The 11,813-nt window shown below is 28.8% G+C and overlaps 1 protein-coding gene across 3 annotated transcripts in view; it reads right to left on the reverse strand.

Annotated features, from left to right (window-relative positions):
• Positions 1-11,813, reverse strand: part of LOC106459791 (calcineurin-binding protein cabin-1-like) — a 115,028-nt gene that overhangs the window by 41,362 nt on the left and 61,853 nt on the right. For all 3 annotated transcript variants that reach the window (XM_022386338.1, XM_013919451.2, XM_022386339.1), the window contains exons 23-27: positions 11,159-11,283; positions 8,984-9,157; positions 7,100-7,882; positions 4,287-4,488; positions 1,947-2,048 (exon numbers count right to left, since the gene is read on the reverse strand). In XM_022386338.1, coding sequence (XP_022242046.1) covers positions 1,947-2,048; positions 4,287-4,488; positions 7,100-7,882; positions 8,984-9,157; positions 11,159-11,283 — 1,386 coding nt within the window. The remainder of the gene's footprint in view (positions 1-1,946; positions 2,049-4,286; positions 4,489-7,099; positions 7,883-8,983; positions 9,158-11,158; positions 11,284-11,813) is intronic.

Consider the following 11,813-nt stretch of genomic DNA (forward strand, 5'->3'; position numbering starts at 1 on the left):
ACACCCACACCCTCATTTGTAAGACATGATTTTCCCTTAGTGAAACCATGTTGACTATCCAATAAAATTGTAAACTGGTAAATGACTTTGTAAAGCATCTTTATCAGACTTTCCAAAACTTTTCCCACAACTGATGTAAGAATAATAGGCCTATAATTACTGGGAAAATTTGTATTACCTCCCAAGAAAAGATCAGTGACATTAGCTAACTTCCAATCCTTTGGCACCTGCCAACTATTCAAGGACTTACAAAAAATAGTAGCATATGGCTCACATATCCAATCCTTAACCTCCTTCAAAACCCTTGGGGAAATATTATTTGGCCCATGAGCCTTATTGTTCTTTAAACTTTCCAACTTTTTCTTAACAAACTCAGAATTGATGTGATCATCTTGTTCAATCTTGTTTCCATCTATCAACTGTTCAAGATGAAGAATATTGATTCAATCTTCACTAGTAAAAACTGAAAAAAAAGTAAAATTTAATAACTCAGCCATCTCATAATCATTAGATACGAGCCTTCCTTTATCATCCCTCAAAGGTCCTACCCCCATCCTAACATTTCATTTACCCTTAATGTATTTAAATAAATCCCTACTGTTGATTTTTACATTTTCAGTCATCCTTTTTGATGTCCTAATTCCTGTTTCACCAATTTTCTGATCTTCTATAATCTTTCAAATCTCCCATCATACCATTCTCAATTTAAATTTCTTAAATTTGTGATGCTTTTCTTTAATTTTATCCCTTATACCCTTTGTGAGCCAACCTGGTTTTTTACTTGTAGCCACCATTTTCTTTCTATAAGGAACATGTTTATCTTGAATATTTAAAAGTTTATCTTTAAAAATTTTCCACATTTGATCAGTATCTCCAAATAACTCATAAGCTCAATTTACAATAGATAATTCTTGTTGCATCCTTATAAAATTTTGCTGTTATGAAATTTGTATCCAAAATATCATTATTCCAAATTTACTATCAATTTTCTATAGTAAAATCTTCAGCAATAACAGATTAAGGTAGCATATGCCTTTCACATGGTGATATCTAGGTTTTGGCATTTTCATCAGAAAAAACATCTTCATACTATGCTTTTTGTATAAAAATATATTGAAATAGAAAAGAAATGTCCTATGTAACTGATAACTTCTACAAACGTGACTGAATACTCCTGAGAATGGGTCCAGACTTTGATGGGATGTGAAGAATTAGTCTGAACTAAGAAAAACTCTGAAAATGAATTCAAGGTCAAATTATGGCTCTAATGAGTATCCTTAAGTAGGACATATGCTACAGTGACTCATTAATGGTCATTTAATAAAAATCAAACCTCTTATAAACTTCACCTTAGTACACAGTACAGACACACTAATAATGCACATTTATGCCAATTGTGAAGTCTATAGTGTTAACAGATCTGAAGTTATGAATTAAAAACCACTATCAGAATGTCAACTGTCAGATTTTGAGAAAAACTTGTTTGAAAATTAGGTGCAAAGTTGTCACTTTATGGGTTTTTGTCTAGTTGAAAAAGGTATACCACATCCTGCAAACTGTGAAACTTACACTTTTAATATGTTTCTGGGTGTTAAAAGGTATATGCTACATTAAATGCAGTTCCATGTCATACTAAATTAGGTAAGAGCATAAGTAATTACTTTAAAATAATTTATCAAAAACATCTCTGATCTTTCCAGACTTAGAGAAAACGATGTGGGTCAAACTCAGGAGTATTATCAGGAGTAGCAGCTGAAAGAAAGTGTTATCTATAAAGTCACCATGCTATGCATGAATTTCTTACATATACAATACTTCATTTTACACTGTAACACATTTAAAATCACTCTTAAATGAAAAAAAAAATATACATAAATAATTTAAATAATTATTTCAGGTGTGAAATTTTGTCATTATATAAAACTGAGATTTACAAGTTTTATTACCTCAGCAGAAATAGTGCTACTCTTGTAACTGTCAAACTCTGGCAGAACTGATGGTTTAAAATGGTCAAATAGCTGTACTGCTCTTTCCCATGTTAGTATAATCTGAATGCAAGGGAAAACAAAACAAAAAGCACAAGACTTCTTAGATAAACAGATTTCTGAAAATTAAGCTAGACAATTATAACCTCCTTAATCTTTTAACAGGAAAGGTTTCTCTAAAACTGCTACACATTTTCCTGTGTGTACAAAAAAGTGGACTGTTACTCATTTAACCTTATCATAGTCGGTGAGCACATTTCAGTTGTCAAGTGCAAACCTAAATATCAAATTTTAAGTAAAAATAAGAATTCTAACTAATAATTTTTAACTCAGAAATATTTTAGAACTAACATGTTGTCCTTTTGTAACATTATTTTAGTGTAATTCACTAAAATAAATAACAGTTCAAACTTATGTTTCTGCACAGCATCGAGAAATCTTGCGTATAAAAATACATTTACCAAATGTTGTAGAATTTCTCTGCCCATCCCAAAGCATAGGTTTATATTTGCTAAGAAACTATCATATCTTGAGATTATAATTATCCATGTTTTGTGCCTCACGTGATTTTCTTCCCTTTCACTAATTATAGTAGTACCTCTTTTTTGTTCCTTCCCTTTTATGATCTCATAGCATATGATCTGAACTAGTAATGCAGCTCATCTTTGAAAATAGCTACATGAACTATTTAAGTAAATGCAGAGTGAATAATGTGGTGAGAGAAGTAATTTATAGTTGCTAGTTTGCACTGAAGAGTAACCGAGTGTAGTGGGGCATTTAGGAACAAATCAAGTTTCTGGAGATTTTTTTTATCATTCATTCATTCAGATGATCATTTTCATTCTTCAAAATGTTTACATGCTAAAAGTTACTGAAATTTTTGTTTATGACAAGGCATCAGGTACACTTAGCTAGGTTTAGTGAATATGGTAGGTAATATCAAAATATTCTGATGACTTATTTACTATAAATTACTTTTAAGTTTAACGTATTCAAGCAATTCACATAACTAAAATAACTTATTTTTCAATGAAAAGAAACCACATTTATTACATACTTATTGATCTATACCAAGAAAATAATTTACAAAAATAGCTATCTAGCTTGACCTGACACTATCTAAAAGGTCAGGTCCTAGGTCAATGATAAATTTTTGTGACTTTATGCTGTGATTTTTATTATATATAGCTGAAATGGTGAGAAAATAAAGTATAAAAAGAAATATGTTAATGGAAATCAATAATGTTGAAACTCATTGAATATATAAAATGAAAGGAAGTATTTCTAATGTTTTCAAAAAAGTATCTCCCAAAAAAATATACCGCAATATGAATAATGACATGAAAACTAAATCATATAAAATTGTTTTTTAAAGAGAAAAATAGATCCTATTTAGTAAGTCTATTCTACATTTCATTTAATTTGGTTAAGTATTTCCACTATGAGAAGAAAAAATTCAATGAATAATAATGACATCCCCTTTGATCATGAAAGGGTTATTAGTCACCTTTATGACAATTTTTTCAAACTCAATTGGTATAAGTTTAAAAAAAAGCAAAATCTTTGTTGTTTTGAAATAACATAACAGGTGAAATAGATTTTCATTGAAATTTTGAATCAGTAGAAGTGTATATGTAAAAACACAACAGCTTTGTTATTTAAATTTTTTTTCTTTTAAAAAACCAATGAAATCTAGCTTCAATGAGAAAAATAAGTTTTGTATTAGAAAGGAATTCAAGTTGATTTAAATGAACTTTTACTTATATCAAACTAGTTTTAGACGAAAGATTAATCTATATGAATCAAATCCTACAGATATTAAATAATTGTATTTTTTAACATTTTTATAAGAGTAACATAAAACATTTACTACAAAAATATTTATTATTAGTTCAACCTTTCTGAGGCTAATTCATAGAATTTTTTCACATTATACTAAGAAATTAGGATTACATGATAAAAAAATACTTGACAAGTTAGTGCCATTTGTCAATTCATTTAACAAACAACTTACAAAATGTTATTCTGCATTATTCAAAATACACATCGAAGAGTTTAATTTTTTTTATTATTTTGAAAAGGATTGTTTTATATAAAAATATTTTAATATAACAATAACCCGCACCATTAAACCTAGGTATATTAATTTATCTTTACTTTTTCTATTGATACTACTATTTGTTTTTGTTTTTTTCACTATGTATTACAAAACACATTAATTTTCCCTAAAAGAATAATCAAAAGATTCTGTCTGACAGCGAATGAAACTTATTTGCTCTCAGAGCAGACAGAGTGAGGTACCTGAGGAGCATTGTGTTCCTGTAGATGTTTGGCCTTGGTTCGTTTACTTGGATGTGCATACAAACAATAAAAACACTGTTCAACAGCCATCTCTAAATCTTCTTTGTGAGGGTGGGGTGATGGGGATTTCTTCAATTCTTCTAGAGCAACATCAACACACAATAGCAGTAGTGCTCCATCAGAGGCACAACACCATGATCGACTTTAAGTTGCCAGAAAAAAGAAAAGAATAAGAAAGCAGCCTACTAACTATTTTGTTATTAAAAACCTATTCTTTAAAAACAACCCAAACAGTAGCTTAGGCAATTTTCTTGTTTTCAAATTTGTAACAATTTCACTTACATAGTGCTACTTAAAATTTTGTAAAAATAAGTCAATGGGTAGATTCTATAAATATATAAACAATGTGCAATGTCGAATTTGGTAATAATTCAGACATATGCATGAAGAATAACATACTGGCTGATGCTTCTAATTTTATTGTAATATTAATAACTATCTATATTTGTGCAACAAGGTCTGGAAAGTATCAATGAACAATTAGAAATGTAATATTAATTACTTTATCCATTTTACTTTAATTTTTGCTGGTAAAAAAGAAGATAGAAGATTAAGTATATTTGATAAGTTTTTATCTTTGTACCATTCATATGATACAAACATGTAAACTATCTTTAATTCAATTAACTGTTTGAAAAATATTGTTTCAGTAGTTTATATAAACTCTTTCTACCAATATATTGGAAAAATTAATAACATTTAATAACTTGGTTGATGAAGTTTGGACCTATGCTACTCTCTGGATAGCTATTTAAATGTTTCTTTGGTCATTACATTCACTGGTAGAGTTCACAAACCATCTTACTTTTTTACACTGGTTTCTTTTAATTAAATGTTTATGTTTAACCCTATAAGAAAAAAGTTGGTCAATTTGACCAGCCATGGTGCTGTGAAAGAACATATACTATAACTCTGAATTTATCATGTGTATCATTATGAATTTGAAAAGCTTTTAGTAAACTATTTCTGCTAAAGTTTGGCTGTGAATTTCTACAGCCTTTACTGAGTCAGTCTGAGTGAAAGATGATTTTCATGCTAAGAATAAAAATACTTCTTTTCATCTTAAACTTTTTATTTTTATTTTAACCTCTAAAACCTGCTAAATGAATTTCAGAAGTTTTTCATTGGTAAAATTTAATATTTTATCTTTTACATTATTACTCTAACTGTATATTTCAAAAATTATAAAACAGAATGAATAATACCATTTTTTCCTTTGCATTTTTGATCAGAAACTTCAAGTTACTTATTTTTACACTTTCAACTGTTAATCCTTTTTGCATCTGTTTTTTTTTAATTTTAGAGTTTTATTGCCATTCTTTGTACCATTAGAACAATAATCAATGAGTAGAAAACAACAAATGATAGTGAGAGCCGATTAGCTGTTTCCCATAACAGCACTCAAGCTAGTGTAATTTTAAATGTTTTATTTTACTGAAGTTTTGTTAGACTAAGCTGAGAAGTTTATAATTTTATATTTTAACTATTTTCGTTAAAAACATATAAAAATATGTAAAAACATTTAATTTAAAAACAAGGATTTCTGGTACTTGGTTTGCACTCAAGTAAAAATATTTGAAATTCTTCCCTAAGCCTGGTTGAGTCTCACAAATTTGGGTATCAAATAAAATAAAAATAAATAAATACATTCATGCAGCTTACAAATATGCATTTTAGAACATAAAAATATATTGGGCATAGAATGTTCCAAACTACTATTATTTATCTGGCTTTGTAAGTAGGCTATAAATATGTTTAAAAATTCTATTAGCCATTCAGGGCAGTAAACCATGATCACATGACATTTATCTCAAATGAATACTCTCCTGCTTAATACAAAATGATTGTTGTACACCTGATATACAAGTGAATCTGCTCTTTCTCTTGGTTGTCAACATGTCATGACCCATGTAAAGTTGATTACCAAACAATCTTGAAAGTCAGAGGGACGGAGAGGGGAGGGGCTCCTTTGATGGGTTTGACAAATTTCTTTGATATCTCAACAAATAAAGAATATAGGAGGTTCAAATGTTAGATTCCTGCTTATAACTATGTATAATTAGTTGGAAACTACAGCATCATATTTTAGAGGTTAAAAAATTCTGAAGTGAAAAAATAGTAACTCAGACATGCATCACATGACACAGAAAATTAAGTTTGAGATTTTTAAAATATTTCTTTTTGAAATTAAGAAGTTAAAGCTTTAACAATATAAAATTGAGTTATAAACTATATGTTTATTGACATACATTGATAATACAGTAATTACATTTTGAATGTAACTATGTAAAAGATCATGACATGCACTTTGATGGCATGGCCATACAGAAATAGTTAATGTAAAAAATGATTCACTAAGATAAATTTCTGTTACAGTCCCTTTACTTTTCAAATTTTTTTTATGTGCTTATTCTATTTGATGCAAAAAAAGTTTATGTTGCAAGGAAACGTGTTATGATGTGGAATCTAAAAAAATATAATAATTCTTTGCTCTTATAAAAAATTATGAATTTGTATATTTAATGAGTGAAACCTGTCATTATAAATGGATTTTTTTTTTCACAAGCAGACTAAAATTGGAGAATTATACTTCTAAATGTCTCAATAATTATTGCCTTAACTCAATTTCTCAGATTATAATAACATTATTAACTTTTCCATTGCTAATAAATTTCCATACACAATGATAACAAATTTTAAAACATTATCATTTCATACTATTAATATTTTGGCAAAAACTTATCCTAACTTACTTTCCTAGACATTCATGGGCTGTTAGGAGGAACATAAGGGAGGAAGAAATACCGTGTGGCATCTCTGATTCCTTTGGAAAAACACTTGAAATCTGGTTTTTATCAAGAATATTTGTTTCACTGTGTTCTTTCTGATTATCCTCAACTGCTTGATTTGTTACTGATTTGATGTCCCTTTGAGCATGTAACGTTATGTTTTCCTTCTGCTGTTCAATTACTTGCTCTTGGGTTGATTCATGAATATTATTATGACAGAAAGCCAATACTTCAGTTGATTTTGAGTCATAATTTTGGTTATCAATTAATAACTGAGTGGAAGAAACTGTGTCATTCTTTTGATTTTCAATTATAATTGGGTTGTTTGAAAGGAAATTATCAACTCCTGATTTACATCTTGAATTTTGGGCATTTTTAAGACTGTCAATAACACCTTGCTCAGAGGACTGCATCTCCTCCTTCCTCTCACTGGTAACTGATTTGCTGATTGGTTCCAACTTTATGACGCTATCCAATGATTGATCTGTTGAGTGCATATCAAGATTCTGGCTATCAATAAGAGACAGATTAGCTGATCCAGTTTCAAGATTCTGATCTACATCCATATGTTGAATATGTGATTCAATTACAGATTTCTGGCTCTCAATTACTGGCTGATTAGTCACTATTAGATCACTGTCTTGGTTGTCAAGTTTCTTTTTACTAGTTTCATCTTCCTGACCAAAAACTTCTGGCTGGTTAATGGTACACTTTTTATCAATTTCCTCTTGAGTTTTGCATTCCTCACTGAAATTTGAATTTTTTACATTTATTTCATGTTCAATTAACATGGCACAAAAGTAAGAAAGACACACACAATTACATCAAAAGGCAAAATTCTGCTTTATGTATTAACACAAATACTATGTATACAAATGTTTTTCACTTTAGAAAATGCACTGAAAATTCAAAATAATGAAATAAACAGAGTAACAAATAACAAAATTTACTTTAAATGATACAATGGAAAACATTTTAATTAGCGTTTCGTGGTACTCAATAATAAGAAAATGACTATTGTAATAAACTGATTTTCTGTTTGTTTTAGGAGTGTATATCTTATCCTAACAAGTGCAAAGGTTGCCACTTTAAATATACAACTTTATTTTCTATTGTGACCATTTGTAAATGAAGTACAATATTTCAGAAACACAATAACTACAACTATTTTCAAAGTTTCATGAACATAGGTCAATTTATTTTAAGTTATAAGAAGTTTCCATTTCAAATGTTTACTCTTAAGAGATCACATGATGAGTCATACCAAAACTCTATAGAAAAAACTGTCTCTATATCAAAGTACTTTATAATACAATGATGGAGTTTAAACATTTTAGGCTATAAAAAGAAGCAACTTTATTAATTTTTTAACTGTATAGATCTCAGATTTGTTTCTTCTGACATTACTACGACAAATGTTGTTTTTTTTTCTTTACTGTTAACAGTTTGATTAAAATTAGGTATAATCAATCAGAGTTCAACCTTATCTGAAATAAAGTCCAGTACTGCCACATGTTGACTAGTGGTTAGATTAAATGTCACATATCTGACAAAAAAGTACTCCAATCTTTAGCATCTTAAAATGCTTCATTGGAACCGATGATAAGTTACTTTCACACCTTTCAGTTTAACAGTACAAAACAAGAAACATTTTAGGGGCCTTCTCAAGACTCCTCTTACATTTCAAAATCTAAACTACACTACAGTAGTGAACTGAAAAAAAAAAGAAAGTTACAACACACATAACAGTCTTGCCTGATGAATGTCACTGTTCCAAATGGTGTGCAACACAAAATGGTTACTAATATTTTTAATAGTTGGTATACAAAAAAGTTTGTGAATACTCACTTTTCTATCAGTCGGTACAGAAGAACCCAAGGAAGGATTGTCTGGATGCTGGTTTCAGTGTAATAATCTGATGAATCCATTTGTAAACATATCACCTGGATTAAGTTCTGCGTAAATCGAACTAGCTTGACATCTCCCATTTGGTCCACTAACTTTTTATCTTTACCAATGCACCTGCCAAAATCAAACAAAAAACAATTACAAGGAAATATTTAATATCATACATATATAAGTTTCTAACTATAAATTGGTTTGAGTTTAATATAAAGTTTGAAAAGCAAATGTTCCATTATTTTTAATTTCTTAAAATCAATTTCAGTGTGTGTGCAAAGATAGTTTATACTTTTCTCTTCACAATATTTTTTAAGCCTAAAATCTTTTAACATGCACTAATACAAATATAACTGTATACTGAATCCATAACTTTTTGTTGGTCTAAGATTACCATAATAAAAAGAAAAAAAAACACCTCAATTAGAAACATAAGTAAAACTCTCTGCAGCCACCTGTACCATATCTACATCAACTTGTAACATTTGATTCCCTAGATGCAAATGAAACCTTTTCCAGAGATCAACCCTGCTGTGCACATACCAATATATCATACCATCTAATGACAAACTCTCATCAATATTTTTTCTGCCATACTGATAATTTATTTTTTATTTTGATCTGCTCTTTAGCCTTTTTTTATATTACTACCTAAGTTTTTACTCTTTTTTTTATATATTTTTAGCCAAAATGTATATATATCCTCTCTAGAACACTGTCATGTGACTTTGGAATTTTGTACTACCTAGATAAAAAGGTACTCGCTTTTGCAAAATGTTTACCAGTTTCAAGTAATAGGTAATCGTAACTTTCTCATGTGGATCAAAATATTTTGTTAATAATCATATGTGAATGAACTTTTGAGATTTAAATGATAAAGCGTCATCTATGATTATCTTAATTATTTTCCCACAAAATGCTATTTTTCATCTCAAATAGAGACATATAACATAAAAGACTCTGTTATTGCCACCTTCTATAGTAATATGATACATTTATTTTAGCTTTTGATGTTTCATTCATACCTTATGATTTACTTTTTTACTGTCATAAGCAGATTTGATATAACTCAATATTTTTCTGCTTCTTGTTGTTATTTGTTTATTTTTGCAATAGATTTAACCCCACTAATTCAAAGCAAATGATAAAGACTGAGTTTGTTCTTTTGTCATTCAACTCAAATGCACGATTTTTATCATCATCAGATCAATTATTTGAAGTTCATGGTATATTTGTTTAGTGAAGTACTATGTAAAAAAGATATTGGATGTAACACTGTTTTAATGGTGAGTTTGAATGTTTGATATAAATTCTACAATATCAAACATTCAGGAAGGATGTTTTTCATTGCTACATTTACAGCAAAAAACTCTCTCTGTGCAAGGTTTATTTTTAGATACATAAAAAAAATCAAAAGACTTGTGTTTTAATATTTCTGATCTTATCTGAAACTTGAAATTAGTAAACCTTGATAAGTTTGAAGGGGAAAAACCCTTTCTTTGTGGTAATGCAAAATTCCAAACTTGCATGGCAGTGTTCTAGAGGGCGACATGTATGAAGTTCTCAAAGCAATTAGCTACTCACAAATAACTTGAAAATAGTTTTATTTTTTTACTTAGCGTAAACCTGGTTGATTTGAATTTAAAACTGCAGTGGGAAATTAAGTAATAATTATAAAACAAACTCAAAAAGATATAAATTGTTTATTTGTAAATTAAAAAAAAACGTTCTAGAAGTTAAATCATCTAAATAGGCTTAGAAATGTGACATTGCAGAAAATATCTTTAACTTTTATGTTCCTTTTTGTTCATGCTTATACATATAAGCTAAATTTTCAAAAGGTTCAGAACTGACCACACATTCACAGATAAGTTGGTCCAAATGTGACTAGAGTATTGGCTAAGGTAGTTATAAAACTAGTATGTGTAAAATAAAATATCAACTAGCTAATAATGCAGCAACAGTAAAGTTCAAGTTCCAGATGTTTTGCTTAAAAGTAAATTTTCTTCCTTCAAACAAAATAAGACATAAATTTATTTTATGGTTACAAACACTATTTATTAGTTTATATATTATTTTCAGATGATATGATATTTTTAATGATTTAAAAAATAAATTTCTCACTTTTCCAAGCCTTGTAGAAGGTTGGCCATTGTATTGGCCCAATCACTCCTATCTGATGTGGTACTGGCATTCATGTACTGATGGAGAGCCTCATTGAATGCTACTTCACCCCACTTCAAACACACCTAGTGCAATAAGAAAACATTACATTTATGCATTATTGTATTATATTTTAAGGCTATTAAAAATTGAAAAGAAAATAATTTTGGAAAAACACTGGTGATACACAGACAGAAGTAACAAACAATGAAAAATTGTAACTAACTTGTCAATTTATATGAGTACAGAAAATACAAAATAGAGTGAATTGTACAATGCACTAGTGTTTTGAATCAAGAGACACAGTGGTGTGTCATACAGCCAAAATAATCCTCATGATAAACTGTGTGTTATTAACAGTAGTAATAGTTTAACAATTTTCCACTTTCTGTACCTCAAATTATAATACTTAATAATAATACTTTCAATGGAAGTGCTCTAATGTACCCTTACTTAACATAGAAAATTTCAAGGCAATCCATTAAGATACACACAAGATATAAAATCTCCGGTTTTCATTGAATTTCTTCCTATATTTTTTCTTTTCTCCAATTCTACCAAAACCTTATTTAGAAAAAAAAACATATTTAACTTAGATGGATTTTATTCAAATTTG

Source organism: Limulus polyphemus, unplaced genomic scaffold (assembly GCF_000517525.1).
Source record: "Limulus polyphemus unplaced genomic scaffold, Limulus_polyphemus-2.1.2 Scaffold661, whole genome shotgun sequence".
Taxonomy (NCBI): domain Eukaryota; kingdom Metazoa; phylum Arthropoda; class Merostomata; order Xiphosura; family Limulidae; genus Limulus; species Limulus polyphemus.